General features: G+C 51.2%; 1 protein-coding gene across 1 annotated transcript in view; it reads left to right on the top strand.

The window, feature by feature from the left end:
- Positions 1–943: 943 nt before the first annotated feature.
- Positions 944–17,523, top strand: part of TRIM62 (tripartite motif containing 62) — a 35,448-nt gene continuing 18,868 nt past the window's right edge. Inside the window, exons 1-2 of the mRNA XM_011974092.1 lie at positions 944–1,087; positions 11,710–11,805. Of these exons, the coding sequence (XP_011829482.1) occupies positions 1,043–1,087; positions 11,710–11,805 (141 nt within the window). The 5' untranslated portion in view covers positions 944–1,042. The remainder of the gene's footprint in view (positions 1,088–11,709; positions 11,806–17,523) is intronic.

The following is a 17,523-nucleotide window of genomic DNA, read 5'->3' as shown; positions in this document are numbered from 1 at the left end:
TGAAGCCTTCCCTGACCTACTAAGCACAATTGCTTTGTACTCCAGATTCCATCACAGGGGTCAGACCTGACATGCTGTGTGTCCTTGGTCACGTTACTTTGCTTATCTAAGGCTCCTTCCCTAAGGTTCATCTATAACATAAGGATATGACATTCCTGGGAAGGATGTTGTAAGGGTTAGGAATCCTTTATCAGAAGTGCCTAGTACCGTGCCTGGCACAGTAGGTACCCCGAAACTATTTTTAAATATCTTTGTTCATTATAAAATTAACATAAGAAGCAGAGCTATATAATGTAAAAGTCCCCCCCATAATCATACCCCATGAAACATGGCAGGAATTACTATATAGTTCTAAGGATTTTTGTGTAACCTGTGTGTGTGTATGCGTGCATGCATGTGTGTATGCATGTGTGTACATGTGTGCACATGTGTGTGCATGTGCGTGTGTGTGCGTGTGTGTGTGTGTTGGTGTCTTCCTCCCCACCTCCACTGCTGAGTACCTGGACCACTGAGCAAAGTGGAGGGAGGGAGGGAGCCCATTTCCAAAGAGTTCAGGGCTTCTCAGCCAATATTCATTGAGCCCAGTCTGAATGCCTGGGACTGCACTAAGAGCTTTTCTTGCATTACCTCATTTAATCTTCATAGCACCCTGTGGGATGGGTACTGTTATCTATTTCTTTTACCGATGAAGTAACAAACTCAGAGGAATTAAGTGACTCATTTGGTCACCCAGCTGGTAAATGGCAGGGCCAGGATTTGAAGCCAGTCTGACTAGGCCACATATCATCCCTGAGCTGCCTCTGAGGGTTGGGTAATTGTCTCCCAGCCACCCTGCTTGTCCTGTATTGACAGGGCCAGGCCATCTGTCCCAGCTGACGCCCCGAGGGCAGGTGGTTGGGACGTCATCTTGGTCAGACCAGGCGTGGCATCCGGCTCTCTGGCCATCTCAGGTTCCTAACCCCCAGAGAGGGGATCCGATTCAGTCTCAGCCGCCCCCTCCAAGCCTCATGTGACCGTTGGAGCCCTTCCCAAGGCTTCCTTCATGCCAGAGAAGACAGCAGTGGATCAGCCTTGGGCGCAAGCCCTGGCAGGCAGGGTATGGTGATCCAGTGACACCAAGGCAGCCACCCAAGGAGGGAGCGGGGCTGGGGGCTAGGTTCAAATCCCAGCTCTGGTTTCTTCCAGGAGAGGGGGTGACACTCTTTTACCCAACCTGAGAAATGGAAGTAAGAACTAGCCCTCCTGCTTTATGTGGAAAGAGAGAGAAAGAGTTGCTAAATAGCCAAAGAAATGACAGATTCAGAGGTACTTTATTTTGTAGCATAGAAAGGAAGTTGTCTGTGTTCTGGGGAAGTGGCTCTGCTGTTACTTTTCCAAGGAGAGGGCAGGATTTCTCTGCCAACAGCAGCCTCTGTGAGGGCAAAGCTGGCTGGGCATGGTGGCATATGCCTGTATTCCCGGCTACTCAGCACAAAGTAAGTTATGGGCACTTACTGTGTGCCAGGTGCTTTGTTATGGGCATTCGATCCTCACAAGGATTTTTTTCTTTCCCTACTCCCTGAGTGGGACTGAGATCAGTACCATCTCACAGATGAAGAAACTGAGGCTGAGAGATTCAGTAACTTTCCCAAGATCACACTGCAAGTAGGAGGAAGAGCTGAGATTCAAGCTGGTCTTTCTGACTCAGAACTCACCCTCCTTCCCAACATGCCAACTGTCCCAGGGAGCACCCAAATGGGGAGGAACCTGAGAAACCATCAAAGAGTTGATACTCTCCCCATTTTGCAGATGGGGAAACTGGCTTGCCCAGGGTTAGACCAGAGCTCAGCTCTCCTGACTGTCAGTCCAGTGTTGTTTTCTCAGTCCCATTTACCTTCCTAACCTTCATCTTTGCTTGAACACTCAGAGTGGATGAGGAAGATTTGGAGGTGAGTTCTGTCTTGGATTCAGGGATTCACTTAATAATTTCTGGGCTGGGCGCAGTGGCCCATGCCTGTAATCCCAGCACTTTGGGAGGCCAAGGCAGGTGGATCACCTGAGTTGAAGATCAGCCTGGCCAACATGATGAAACCCCCATCTCTACTAAAAATACAAAAAAAAAAAAAATTAGCTGGGCATAGTGGCATATGCCTGTAGTCCCAGCTACTTGGGAGGCTGAGGCACGAGAATCACTTGAACCCGGGAGGCAGAGGTTGCCGTGAGCCGAGATCGTGCCACTACACTCCAGCCTGGGTGACAGAGCAAGACTCCATCTCAAAAAAAAAATACATATACATATGTGTGTGCATATATATATGTGTGTGTATATATACACGTGTATATATATACATATATGTATATATACACACATATATACATGTATATATATACACACACACACACACACATAATTTCTTTAGCCAGTATATATGCCATGGCTACAGCGGGCCAGCCCTGTGTTGGGCCCAGGAGAGAGCTATACAAGACCTGGCCCTGTGTGGCCCCGAGCGATAGGCCCATGAACTGGTAGGTTGCTGTAACTGAGGCTTGTTCTGTTGAGCTGAATCCTAAAAGATGTGCTGAGTGCTTCAGGCCAGGGAGCAGAAAGAAAGATGTTATGGACAGAGGGAATAAAAACATGCACAGCCTGGTGCAGAGCATTCCAGGGATCGGATTCAAGGCTTTGACAAGCAGGCCCACGCCCCTTCTCTCTCTCTCCCCCAGCCTACCTCTCATTTAATTCTAACAGTAACCCTATGAGACGGAGCTCATGCCCCATTTTACAAATGGAGAAACTGAGGCTCAGAAACGGTGCCTGACTGGGCACAGTAGCTCACACCTGTAATTCCAGTACTTTGAGAGGTCAAGGCAGGAGGATTGCTTGAGTCCAGAAGTTCGAGACCAACCTGGGCAACAAGGCAAAACCCTATCTCTACAAAAAATGCAAAAAAATTAGCCGGGCATGGTTTCATGCACCTGTAGTCCCAGCTGTTCTGGAGGCTGAGGTGGGAGGATTGCCTGAGCCCAGGAGGTTGAAGCTGCAGTGAGCTGTGATCATGCCACTGCACTCCAGCCAGCCTGGGTGACAGAGTGAGACCCTGTCTCAAAAAAGGAAAAACAGAAACTGTGCCTAAGGGCCTGGAAAGAGAGAAGGGAGAAGAAGTGGGAGGAAGAAAGGAGGGTAAAGAATATAAATGTATTTACTGCCTCTGAATTGTATACTTAAAAATGGTTAAATGATAAGTTATATATGTATATTTTACCTCAATAAATTTTTTTTTTAAAAAAAGAGGCCAAGCACAGTGGCTTATGCTTCTAATCCCAGCTCTTGGGAGGCCAAGGTGCGAGGAACATTTGAAGCCAGGAGCTGGGAGTTCGAGACCATCCTGGGCAACACAGAGAGACCCCATCTCTACAATAAATTTTTAAACATTATCCAGGCATGGTGCATGCCTGTAGTGCTAGGTACTTGGGAGGCTGAGGCAGGAGGATTACTTGAGCCCCAGGAGTTTGAGGCTATAGTGAGCTATGATTGCACCACTGCACTTCAGCCTAGGTGACAGAGTGAGCCCTTATCTCTAAAAAAAATTTTTTTTAATTAGGGGGAAAAAAAAAGAAAGAAACTGTGCCTAAGGTCAGAAAACCACTAAGTGTCCCTGAAGCTAGAACTTGAACTCAGGTTATCTGAGTGTGACCAGGGACAGGCATGGAGGTGAGCACACATTTAGGTAGTTCGTTGTAGCTGGAGGGGAGGGTGTGGCAGGAGGAGGTAAGAATGGAAAAGTGAGGCTTGACCAGCACAGGAAGGGCTTTGAATGCTTGAATGTACACACACATGCACACATATGCACACACACAAGTACACATATACACATGCATGCGCACACAAGCTCACACACGCATATGCATGCACCCACTAAGCTTGATCCTTAACATGCTAGGAAGCCAGAAACAGATGTGAGCAGGCAAGTGCAGCCCGGCCAGGTCTGTATTATGGACCAAGCACTCTGGGGCAGTGTGCCAGGGGAGCTGGTGGGAGACCCTAGAAGCAGGGAGTGGCCAGATGTTGCCAGAGATTGTGTGGCTCGGAATTGCACAGGGAGGGTCGGGGCTTGAAGATATAGAAGAATTCCAGTCTGTTGGGAGGACCAGGAGCATCCGGTTCTAGGTATAGATGAAAGACTGAGGCTGGGGTAGGAAAGAGAGAGGCAAGTTCAAGTTTGTCACGGTCAGGTTTCCGGCATCCTTGGGTCAGAGAGGGAAAGAGAGAGCAGTACCCAGGCATGGAGAAGAGGAGAGGCTTGAGCACCTACTGTGTGCAGCACCATGCTGGACCATGTCATAGGAGCCATCTCACTTAGCCTTCATCACAACACTGTGAAAGCTTGTGGAGGTGAGCCCTGAGCAAAAGTCATGCAGTCAGGATTTGAACACAGGCTTTTCTGATGAAGAGTCCCTGAAGCCAGAGCCGAGATGGCTTTCCACAGCTGCTTTGTCCCCCGGGCCAGAGGGAGGGATGGCCTCACAGCAGGAGAGATCTGGCCTTGGGAACATTTGAGCCCTGCCTCTCTGTGCCCCCCAACTCCTCTGTTGCCCCAGTCCTGGCTGCTTCATACCAATTAAGAGCCCCAGAGCCTCAAACTGGCATATTTGCATAACTGTGTGCTCAGGGCTGCGCAGACTCCACAGCCCCACCCTCTGAGGTGTGTCCTCCACAGTCACCTCATCCTGCCCTGCCCGCCCCCGCTCTGATGGGGCCCTGTGGAATCCAACTCTCCAGGCTGACATTCAAGGCCTCCTCCAGTATCCACCCCTACCCTAGCTAGCCCCAACTGGCCTTTCCAGCTTGTGACTCCACCCACCTGTCACATGCCTGGCTGCAGCCATCCCCAACCACCCCCACTTCCTGCACATGTGAGGGTGGGCCCCTACCCAACCTGTTCTCCCCACCTGCAATGCCCTGGCCCATCCTGGAGACTTGAAGGAACCCTGGCCATCCATCTTCCTTTGTCCTTCCATCAGAAATAAACTCCTTCCTTGAAGCTCCCCTAGTTCTGAGTCTCAACTTTACATATAGTTACTATGATGATAATGACAACTAGTATTGATTGAGCTCACCCTGTACGTCATGTCAGTCATTTCATTCACAGAGTAAGCCTATGGAGCAGGTACTGTTAGGCCTTACTTAACAGATTTGAGGCCCGGCGCCATGGCTGATGCCTGTAATCCCAGCACTTTGGGAGGCCAAGGTAGGCGGATCACTTGAGGTCAGGAGTTCAAGACCAGCCTGGCCAACATGGCGAAACCCTATCTCTACTAGAAATACAAACCTACAAAAATTAGCCGGGCATTGTGGCGGGCACCTATAATCCCAGCTACTCAGGAGGCTGAAGCAGGAGAATCACTTGAACCTGGGAGGCAGAGGTTGCAGTGAGCCAAGATCGCACCACTACACTCCAGCCTGGGTGACAGAGCAAGATTCTGTCTTTAAAAAAAAAAAAAACCTTACTTTACAGATTTGGAAACCAAGGTGGAAGGAGGGCGCCGTGAGCACAGCCAGGTGTTGTCAGCTGTACTGGATCCTAGCAGGCCCTCCATGTTTATCCTGTTCTTCTTTGTATTTTACCTATTCAAGTTTCTTCCTCCTTCTTCCTCAACTAACTGCAAATTCTTCAAGGACCATGTATAGACCCTCCCCTGGAGCGGCCAGCACAAAGCCTGACACTCACTGGGTACTCAGAAATTTTTGCTGCATTGACTTGCATGGGAGGTAGGGAGGCCAAGAGATTTTGCACAGGGATTTTTGGAGCCACTGAGAGCCTCCCCTCTGCCCTTACTAGCTATGTGAACTTAGGCAACTGCCTAACCTCACTGACCCTCAATTTCCCCCTCTGTGAGATGGGCGCAATAAAGACACTACTAACCTTGTGAATTGTTGTGAGAATTAGGTCGACAAGATGCCTGTGAAATTAAAACCCAAACCACACCCGCCTCCAGCCCCTCTGGTCCTGCATCTTTGCGGTTACCGGGTGTCCTTCCTCAGGGTTAAGCTCTATCACTTGGGAGTTTATCAGGCTCCAGTTTCCTGTGTGACCTCTCTGCTGGAGTAAAATTTCCAGTTTGTTCTCCTCTGTCAAGCTGTGTGTGGCCGTGGGCCAGTTGGTCCCTTCCCTTGGGCCTGTGTTTCCTGTCCTGGCAATCCAAGGGGTTGGACCAGATGGTCCCTGCAGCCTCTTCCTGCTCTGGCCATCTGAGAAGGGAAGGAGGGGCCACCTGGACACAGTGAGGGATAAAAACACAAAGAAGCGACTAGGAAGCCGCATACGGGACACAGTGACCGCTCTGTCTCCCGAGCACCCAGGGTGTGCCAGGCTCTGTGCCCTGTGAGGCTGAACACTTCTTACCATTGTCTCATTTTACCCTCCCAACCCTAGGAGATATGATTATCCCCATTTTTCAGACAAGGCACTGGGGCACAGAGAGGTTAGCTGACATCCTAGGTTCACACAGCCTAATGGGTGGTAGAGCCATTTTTCTAACCGAGGAAGGAGACATGTTGGAGGGGGAGGGGTGACACAGCTCAGGCAGCCTTCTAAGTCCTGCCTTCTGGACTCTAGGGTTTGGTTTTCCTAGGTTAGATGTTCCCTCAGGCTCTGCACCTAGCCCACCCAGGGAACTCTGCCTGCTGGGGGCCTTCTCTCCCCTCCCACGCTTTCAGAGGTGAGCTCTGACCCAGCCTAGCCTCATCCCTGGGCAGGAACATCCTGAAGACTCAGCGAGGCCAGCGGTGTGTGGCCCTGTCCTAGGTACTAAGATTGTGAAAATCTCCCCTTTCCACAGTCCCTGCCCTCAAGAGCCCACAGTCTAGTAGGGGAGAATTTTTTGTTTCTGTTTTTAAAGATGGAGTCTTGCTCTGTCACCCAGGCTGGAGTGTACAATCTAGTAGGGGATTTTTTTTTTTTTTTTTTTTTTGAGACTGGGCTCTGTCGCCCAGGCTGGAGTGCAGTGGCATGATCTTGGCTCACTGCAACTTCCACCTCAGTTAAAGCGATTTTCTCACCTCAGCCTCCTGAGTAGCCAGGATTGCAGGCACCCGCCACCATGCCCGGCTAATTTTTGTATTTTTAGTAGAGACGGGGTTTTGCCATGTTGGTCAGGCTGGTTTTGAACTTCTGACCTCAGGTGATCCACCTGCCTCAGCCTCCCAAAGTGTTGGGATTACAGGTGTGAGCCACTGTGCCCAGCCTAGTAGGGGAGATTGATAGGTAATCTTGCAATTAAAATGCAGTATGTGCCATCAGGATACAAGTGTGGGACACTGTGCACACAGAGTTTGAGATACGGACTCCCAGGGGAGGTGACATTTGCTCTGGGTCTTGAGAGATGTGTAAAGGCCTGGAGAGCTGTGTGAGCTGCTTAGTGTGTCTGGAGCAGTACCGTCCGCTAGAACTCTCTGGGAGAATGGGCAGTTCTGTGTCTGTACTGTCTGATACAGCAGCCCATGTGGCTGGCAAGCACTTGAAATGTGACCAGTGCAACCGAGGAACTGAATTTTCCATTTTATTTCATTTTAATTAATTGCAATTTAAATAGCCACAAGTGTCGTATTGGACAGCACACATCTGGACCAAGAGCTAGGACTGGAGAAGAAAAGGTTGGGGCCAGCAGTGAAGAGCCTTGAATGTCACCCTAAGGCTTTGTGCCTTTCTTCTCAGACAATGTGGAAATCTGCGGACTGGCACAATGGGGAGAGTGAGAGGGGAAAGCATTTATAGATCTGTCCTGTAGAACAATCACTGCAGCTGCTATGCAGGGCACTTGGAGCAGCAGGAGAGCTAGAGGCAGGGAGGAGCCTGGGGCCACAGCCCAGAAAAGAAGCGGTGAAAACTGAACCAGAGGCAGCACACATAGAGAGGAGAGAACAAATTCCAGAGCAAACCTGGTCACTGGATTGGCCTGGAGGCGGTAGGACTCAGGATGACTCTCACTCCGAGGTTTCTGGCTGGGATGGAGTTGGGGGAGGGGTGCTCTTCACTGAGATGGGGAATATAGGGAGAGGAGCAAGTTTGGGATCTCCTAACACGATCGCAGCATTCCCCGTGATGTAAGTGTCTATGTCCCTGACTGTCACTCCAACACATGCACACCTCGTGGCATCAGGTTTGGGACTCGTCCCTTATCCCTGTCCCCATCCCTGACACAGCACCATGCGGGGCCCAAGGTCTCGCCACATGTTTGTGGAATGGGCAAATGAGTGTTCCGATTCTCCCAGGATCCAGAAGGAAGGAGGAAGCCCGCTGTCCTTATTCCCTGACTCCGAAATCAGGGAGGAATTCGTCCAGGTTTCTCGAGTGCCCTGAGCAATGTGAGGAACTAGACTCCAAGGCAGTTTCTTAGAAATCCTGAAGAGCTGCCTGGGTGGCTGGGTCTTCTGTGGACCCACGGGGACCTCCAGGGGAAGAATTGTAGCACTCGGCCCATCTCCTCCACATCTGCCTGTCAGCCACACTGTGTCCCAGGCTGGACAGCCCAAGGCTGTCAGGGGCACCTGAGGAGCAGTCTTTCTACTCTCTTAGTCAAGCAAGATTCCTCTGCTCCAAGGACTGCATCTGCTCAAGCTGCATATGAATGTTAGGAATGACTTTCAGCTGTTAGTAACAGAGCCCTGGCTGAAGTAGCTGCAGTCAGATGGGGTGCATTTCTCTCTCATGTAAGACAAGTCTCTAGGAAAGGACTCCAGGTAGGGTGTGCTGCAGCGGGTTGCACTGGATCCTGAGAGCTGATTGTGTGCATCTCATCTCAATGCCGAGTCCAACTACTACTTCACACTGATAACTTGAAATCCACTTGAGTGGGAGCATTCACATCATGGAAATTGGCACTGTTGGGGCTTAAAAAAAAAAAAGTTTTTCTGAGACAGCCAGCTTCCTAGCATGTCACTGGGTAAACCAATGGTGTGGCAGCCCCGTAGTCATCAGGGACTCAGGCTCCTTCTTCCTTCTACTCTTCTGGTTTCAGCTTGTGACTTCAGTCTTTACAGTTGCCTCATGGCCTAAGATGGCTGCCAGAGTTCCAACCATTGCATCAGCATGGGTTCTCAAAAAGAGCAGCTTATTTTTTTCTATCTTACCCCCATTTTCATGGCTGGCTCTTCCTCATCCTTCTGCTGTCACCTCCTCAGAGAAGCCTTCCCTGGCCACCCTACCTAAAGTCCCCTTCATCTCACACTGCTTTATTTTCTCTGGAGGACACACCATATTGGTAACCTCACTCCTTTATTATTTTCCTTGTTTGTTGTCTGTCGTCCCCACTAGACTAGTCTCTATGGTCAAGGACTGTGTCTGTCTTGTCCTTTGCCATATCCCAGTGCCTCAACAGTGCCTGGTACATAATAGTTGCCCAAGAAATATTTGTTAAGTGAATGATTGATAGTATTCAAAGATAATTTTGTTTTCTACATTCTTCCATCAGCATGTCATCATGAACATTTTCCCACATTGCTGCCTAGTCTGTAAAATTAATTGAACTAGACATTTACCGAGGCCCTCCCTGGTCTGACAAGCTGAATGAGTGGGAGGGAGGTGGATGTGAACAGGTAAGTCAGCCTTCCTGGCACTACTCACAGCCCAGGCTGCCTGGGGGAACTCAGAGGCCATTTCCAGGAATTCTATTCATGCAGCAAGCATCCTTGAGTCCCATCTCAGTGCCAGGCTGCTGCTGGGTGCGAGGTATATGGAGAGGGAGCAATAGGAGCCGACCTGGAGGACTCATGGGCCAATAAGGGGACGGAGGAGAGACAGACAGGAAAACAACTGGCGATAATACAATGGGCGAGATTCCCAATGCCTACAGACAGCTGGACCCTGTGCTGGGCAGCACTCACCTCCACACCCCTTTTATCACTTGACGAATAATCACTGAGTCCCTGGGCATAAGGCAGGGAACAAGCTAGACAAGATTCCTACTACTCTCATGAAACTCACATTCTAGTGAGGAGACGGGCAGTAAAGACACAGTCAAATACATTCAGACAGCAGAAGGTGCAAGGAAGACCGTGAATCCAGATGCGTGACAGGGTATGAGGAGGTGCCAGCGTACGTGGGGTCATCAGGCAAGACTCTTCAAGGAGGTGGCAGCTGAGTTAAGTTAATGGTACAAAGGAGTCACCATGAGAAACTCTTGAGAGTGGAGGCCACCAGCCAGCGGGAATAGTCCTAGGGCATAGGTTGAAGGTTGGAATGAGCTCAAGATGGTGGAGGCACAGGAAGAAGGCCACTGGCTGGATGGGAGTAACGGGGGAGGGTGTTGGAGACAGAGGTGGGATCAGAAGGTGCCCCAAACTCAGCAATCGAGATGAATAGTATTTAATGCGGTGTTTCTTAAATCAAAATAAATGCAAAAAACCCATGATGAACAAAATTCAACATTTCAAACAAGGCCAGGATCACTAACGGTGCTCTGCTGAGCCACACTGGAACCTGCGACAAAGGAAAAATCAGTGATGCTGATCATGCTTTTATTTAAAATTCTGATATCTTGTGTGTCGTGGATTTGTTGTTAGTCATCGCAGGAGTCATCATGGTAGAAAACGTGTCACCAGGCAACAAGATCATGGTCTCCACAACCAGGCTGCCCGGGTTCCCATTCCTTCTTTACCGTTACGTGCTTATCTGTAGGCTGTGGGGCCAGTTTCTTGACCTCTCTGTATCTTTTTCTCCATCAGAAGATGGAGATAATAATCGTGCCTCCCTTAGGGTTACTGAGAGGCCCAAGTGAATTAATACAAGCAAAGAGCTAAGAACAGTGCCCAGCCCACTGTAGCCCTCAGAGAATGTTGGCAGCTAGTCTGTAGCATTGGACTGGTACAGCTTTGGTTCTTTAGAGCAGCAGTCCTCAACCTTTTTAGCACCAGGGACCAGCTTCAGGGAAGACAATTTTTCCACAAAGTGTGGGTGGTGGGGGTGGGGTGATGGTTTTGGGATGATTCAAGCACATTACATTTATTGTGCACTTTATTTCTACTATTATTTCATTGTAATATATAATGAAATAATTACACAACTCTCCATGATGTAGAATCAGTGGGAGCCCTGAGCTTGTTTTTCCACAGCTACACAGTCCCATCTGGGGGTGACAGGAGACAGTGAGTGATCATCAGGCATTAGATTCTCATAAGGAGCAGGCAACCTAGATCCCTCCCATGTGCAGTTCACACTCCTATGAGAAACTAATGCTACCACTGATCCGACAGCAGGTGGAGTCAGGTGGTAATGCCAGCGATGGGGAGCGGCCGTAAATACAGATGAAGGTTTGCCCCTCCCCACCACCGCCCAGCTCCTGCTGTGCGGCCAGGTTCCTAACAACCTACGGACTGATACCCATCTGTGGTCTGGGGGTTGGAGACCCCTGCCTTAATTCTAAGCGGGGATCCAGGGCCAAGTGTGGGGAGCCGGAGAGTGTGTATATGGAGGTTGATTGTCACAGAAGCCTCTAGGTTAGCCAAAGCGGAGGAGGCTGTTGCAAAGATGCGGGTGAAAGATAGGGACGGATTCTGGAGGTATTTAGGAGACAGACTCTACAGGACTTGCTGGTAGTTGAACTGTGACGGGAGGCAAGGGTTGGACGTGGGGACAGAGGCCAGGCTAACCCTCAGCGCCTGGCAGTGGTCAGGGATGAATGCCTGGGCCAGGCGCGGCCCCTGCCCCCATCCCGGCCCTGTATGTGTTTCAGAGGGAGCTGAAGGAACAACTTCAGGCCCTTCAAGACAGCGAGCGGGAGCACACTGAGGCGCTGCAGCTGCTCAAGCGACAACTGGCAGAGACCAAGGTGAGCCTGGCCCACCCGCAGGGGTGGGGCCGACAGAGATGAGGGCAGGGATTCGAGGGGCGGGGCTAGCTGGGGAAGAGGGGCGGGGCCTCGGGTGTGCCCGGAAACCGGGCTTCAAGGTGCCAAACCTGGAGTGAGAAGGGGCAGGGTGGGGAAGATGGTGGGGCATCCGTGAAATTAAATGGGGCGGGACCCACCCCATCGTGACTGGAGGTAAGGATTTGGGCTGGTCCCTGGGTTAAGGATGGGGCCATTTCTCCCTTGCCACTTTGGGTGGAAGTTGAGGTGGGTTCAGGGATCCTCCGGAAACCCCCCCACTTCCCAGCATCCTGGAGGTCTGGGGAATGTGCTCAGTCTCTTTTTCCTCTCCCCTTATTAAAAACGCCCAACCCTGGTGTGGTGACACGCACTTGTAGTCCCAGTCTCTTCAGAGGCCGAGACGAGATGATGGCTTGAGCCCAGGAGTTTGAGACCAGCCTGGCCAATATAGAGAGTTGTCTTCTCTACAAAAATAATAATAATAATAATAATTGAATATAGCTAGGTGTGGTGGCACATGCCTGTAGTCCTAGCTAGTCTGGAGACTGAGACAGATGGGAGGATCACCTGAGTCCAGGAGTTTGAGGTTGCTGTAGGCCATGATCATACCACTGCACTCCAGCCTGGATGACAGAGTGATACCCTGTCTCTAAAATGAATGAATGGATGAATAAGCCCATTGCCAAGGAGTCGATCCTGAGCATGTCCCCTTGAAGCCCTCCAGAGGTGGCCCAGCCCTGGTATCATCTCCCCTTAAGCTCAGGCCATGGGATATGGACTCTGAAAGGTAGGACCAAACTCTGCAGTCTCTGGCTACCGTGGTTTGGGAAATAAATAAATAAACAAATAAACAAACAAACCTTTCCACTGACCTGAGAAGGACATCGGTTCTGATCCCACCACTAACTCACTGTGTGACTTTGGGTAAATTGCATGCTTTTCTGGACCCCCAGCCTTCCCATCTGTCCAGTGGGGACTGCCAGGCTCAGTCCAGCACTCTGGGACTGGAAAGGCCGGGTGGAGTCCCCACTGTACAGTGACTCTGTGTCGTGAGGCCTGGGGTGATTTCAGGCTGACCCTGCTCTGTCAGCAGAAGCTGCAGCAGAGCCTTAGGAATGCGCCGGGCCTCTGGAGGCCATCCTGGGGCCTGGAGACACCATTGGAAACCCAGATCTGTGCCCCAGCTTGGCCACCAACCCACTGTGGGGTCTCAGGAAGGTCATGACAAACAATTCTTCACAGAACATTCCAGAGTGCCTCTGGGCAGGACCTTCAGTGGGCAACAGGCGATAAACAGTCACAGGATGCTGGCCTCATTGCTTCTCACAGCCTCAGTTTCCCCATCTGTCTGGTGATTCTGTACCTCTCGGATGATGAGAAGCAAATGGAAGCCTCTCTCTGGACGAGAGGGGAGTATTATGGTCTGTTCCTTCTCCCCAGCAGCACTCTCTTCTCTTCTCTCCACGCCCCATCCCCTCTTTGTTTTTCTCCACTGACCTCTTCCTCCCCCGCTTTCCTGTCCATCTGTCTGCCTCTGGGGGGTCCTGTGGGGCCACGTCCCCCTCCAGCTCCCCCAGCCCCACTTCCTGTCTGGACTGGGGTGTTTATACAAGAAATGCCTATGGATGCTTTGGAGGTCATATTTCACCTGGTGCCTGACTCGGCTTTCCTGCTGTGCCTGCCCCTCCAATGGCCTGGCCTGAGGGCCTGTCTGATCTCCCTCCTCAGACCCTGTGTTTTCCTTGGTCGGCGCCCTGGCAGGGTGATGCATTCTTGGCAGGGTGTTTTTCTGAAAGGGCCCTAGTGCCTCCAGGCCCCAGGGTGCTCCAAGGGATGTGGTGGGTTGGGGTGGGGGCTGTTTCCCCAGCCACGGAGCTGAAAGGAGGGGGTTGGGGAAAGGGTGACTCTGCCCTAGAAAGAACTAGAATAAATGGGGTACACCAGTTGAGCAGAACTTTTCTTTTTGCTGAGAATCGTGTTCCCCTTCATTATCCTGCCAACCCACAGAATGTCACCTCCATGAGAGCAGGATTCCCCAAAACCTAGCACAGTGTCTGGCACACAATAAGTAGTTATAAAAAAAACGTGAGTGAAAAGGAAAAAAAAATCGGCTGGATGTGGTGGCTCATGCCTGTAATCCCAGCACTTTGGGAGGCCAAGGCGGGCAGATCACCTGAGGTCAGAAGTTCAAGACCAGCTTGGCCAACACGGTGAAATCCCGTCTCTACTAAAAATTCAAAAATTAGCTGAGCGTGGTGGTGGGTGCCTGTAATCCCAGCTACTGTAGAGGCTGAGGCAGGAGAATCGCTTGAATCCAGGAGGTGGAGGTTGCAGTGAGCCAAGATCGAGCCACTGCATTCCAGCCTGGGCGACAAGAGCGAGACTCCATCTCAAAACAAACAAATAAACAAACAGGAAAGAAAAAAAATCGTCCCAGGTAGGAACTGTTGTTATCTCAATTTTATCAGTGAGGAAACTGAGGCACAGAGAGGTTGAGTGACCAACCTGAAGTCCCACAGCCAGTAAATGGCAACTTGGGAGTTTACCATCCAGTCCTGTCAGAGTCCAGTGCATATTCCAGCTGGGATGTCTCCTGGGGTATCCTGGAAGAGCTATGGCTTTGTGGTCAGCAAGCTGGGTGGGTCAGTAGGACTCATCGGGAATGTACTTGGGGCTCCAGGGGTGGCTGTCACTCTGATGTTCCACTGCTGGCTGCCCTGTCCCTGCCTTCCTCCCTTTCCCTCCCATCCTCTCTCGTCCTTGAGACATTGAAACCCCAGCCTGGAAAAAAGATGGAGCCTGCACCCAGCTCTGCGGAGCAATCTTGGACAACACTCTTCCCTCCTTCCCTCCTTCACCCCTCAAGCAGCTCCTGATTGCCAGCCTTGTACCAGGCCCTGGGATGGGCACAGGGGTGCAGAGCCGAAGTAGATGTCAGTCCTACCCAGCGGGAGCTTACTCACTAGCCAGGAAGACAGAAAATGTGGGACAATGTATTAAGACTGTTGACAGAAGGCTCTGGGAACATCCAAGTGCCTGAAAGAGAGGAAAGTTATCTCTGAGGAGGTCACTTTCAAGCTAGGTCTTGCAGGATGAGTAGGAGTTTGCCAGTTGAATACAGGGTTTGGGTAGGGTCATTCTAGGCAGGTGCAGTTGCAATGCAGTGGCACTAGGGAGGTAAGCTAGGGTTAAATTGAGAAGGTCCTTGAATGCCAGAGTAAAGAGTTTGGCATTTTACTGCACGTCAAGGAGCTAAGGAAGGCTTCTAAACTCAGGATCATCTGTGATCCAGTTGGCACTTTAGAAGGATTACTCTGACAGTGAGTTTGCTGGCAAAGACGAGAGTTGACTTGTAGACCAAGTGAGTTGGAAAGACCTGTGGGACCCCAGGGGGATGTGTTGGGGAGACCATTGGAAAAATGGGTGTGGCACTCAGGAGACAGGCAAGGCCGTCCATACGGACTTAGGAACCATCCTTAAAGCAGTTCGAGTTGAAAATGAGGGCAGGTAGGCTGGGCGTGGTGGCTCAAGCCTGTAATCCCAGCACTTTGGGAGGCCGAGACGGGCAGATCACGAGGTCAGGAGATCGAGACCATCCTGGCTAACACAGTGAAACCCCGTCTCTACTAAAAAAATATAAAAATCTAGCCGGGCGAGGTGGTGGGCGCCTGTAGTCTCAGCTACTCGGGAGGCTGAGGCAGGAGAATGGCGTGAACCCGGGAGGCAGAGCTTGCAGTGAGCTGAGATCCGGCCACTGCACTCCAGCCTGGGCGACAGAGCGAGACTCCGTCTCAAAAAAAAAAAAAAGAAAATGAGGGCAGGTGCAGAGGGTGAGGATGGAAGGCGCTGACCTGGATGAGCCCCGAGGAACATGGGAGGCAGAGAGGCAGCAGTCACAGAGATGGGAGGCAAAGCAGAACTTTCAACTAGGAGAGGGTGGCCAGTGGGCTAAGTGCTGCTGCAGAGTGGTCTAGGGGGAGCCAGAGGAGCAGCTGTGGAGTCTGGGCGCCTGTGGAGGGCAGCTCCAGGCGGGGCAGGGATGCCGGACCCCATCTTCCCCATCAGCAACATGCCGCTGCAGAGGCCTCCACCCTCCCCGGGTGAGGGGGCTCAGGAAGGCCACAGCAGCCTGGCTGTGCATCCCCAGCCTCTCCTCCGCCCCCCTTTGTCTGCCTGACATTCTGGGTGGGCATGCGCAGCGAGGCTGGCCCGCCGCCAGCAGTTCTTCCTGCAGGCCAGCAGCCGCGCATCGGGGAGGGAACAGGCCCTAATTGAGCCTTTGTGGAGCCTCCCACAGAGCCCTGGGCACTGAACACAGTGGGGTTTCTGACTCCATGAACTCACAGCCAGAATCCCACAAAGTAAAATTGCAGAGGCAGGCCCCACATGCTGCTGCAGCCTGGCCGCACTTCTGTAGCCCGTGTCGTCCTGACGCTAAGCCCTTCCTCAGGCGGCTCCCTCTGCCTGTTCCCCCCACCCACAACTGACATCCTGCCCATCCCTCAGGGCCCAGCTCAGAAGCTGGCTCTCAATGAAGACTTCCAGGAAACGCTTATTAGAATTGCACTCTTCAATAACCAGGCTCTTTCTCTGCGCCATGGGGTGTGTCACATATCACCTCCTCATTTCATCTTCACCACAATCCTACAATGCAGGTTTTGTTACCCCTTTCACAGATAAGAAAACTAAGGTTCATAGCTCTTAGGCAACTAACGTTGCCACAGCTAGAGACCCAGAGCTAGAATCCTTATGCGGGCTGTCGGGCACCAAACCTGTGCCCTTCACTTCTTCACCCTTCCTGAGCCTCACAGTGCCTGTGGGGGCAGAGAAAACTGAAAGTTCATGCTTACCTCCCTGATCCTGTCCACAAACACCAGTTCTTGTTCCTTTGCCAGAGGGTCCTAGAGGTAACAGGACACAGCGAGTAACCACCAAGGTTTTCTCAGCACGTTGCAATTTACAAAGCTCTTTGATGTATGTGATCTCCTTGTCATCTTTCCTTGAGCCCTCTGAATGAGCCCCATGAATGATTTTTTTAAAATAAAGACTTCAGCTGGGCGCAATGGCTCACGCCCGTAATCCCAGCACTTTGGGAGGCCAAGATGGGCACATCACCTAAGGTCAGGCGTTTGAGACCAGCCTGGCCAACATGGTGAAACCCCATCTCTCCTAAAAATACAAAAATTATCCAGGCATAGTGGCGGACTCCTGTAATCCCAGCTACTAGGGAGGCTGAGGCTGGAGAATCGCCTGAACCCAGGAGGCAGAGGTTGCAGTGAGCCGAGATCACACCATTGCACTCCAGCCTGGGTGACAAGAGCAAAACTCCATCTCAAAAAAATAATAATAAAAGTAAAAAAAAAAATAATAAAGACTTCACTATGTCCCTGAGAGAATATCTTCACCCTGCCCCCTAGCCCTCACTCCAGCTCCCTCATCCCTCCTACCCCCAAGCCAGAAACCTGGGCATTATCCCCAGCTCCTTTCTCTTCTGTACCCCTCTAGCCAACACAGCAGAGTCAAAGAGGCTGCCCTCTAGATGTTTCTCAAACCGTGTTCCTCACCATTGCTGCTGCTCCTCTAGTTCAAGCCTCATTTTCTCACCTGGGCCATTTCATTAGCTATTTAATGGACCACATAGAACATGCCCATCCTTTCCTACCACCATGCCTTTGCATG

The sequence above is a fragment of the Mandrillus leucophaeus genome, unplaced genomic scaffold (assembly GCF_000951045.1).
Source record: "Mandrillus leucophaeus isolate KB7577 unplaced genomic scaffold, Mleu.le_1.0 Scaffold141, whole genome shotgun sequence".
Lineage (NCBI taxonomy): Eukaryota > Metazoa > Chordata > Mammalia > Primates > Cercopithecidae > Mandrillus > Mandrillus leucophaeus.
This window is presented reverse-complemented; position numbering and strand designations above follow the sequence as displayed.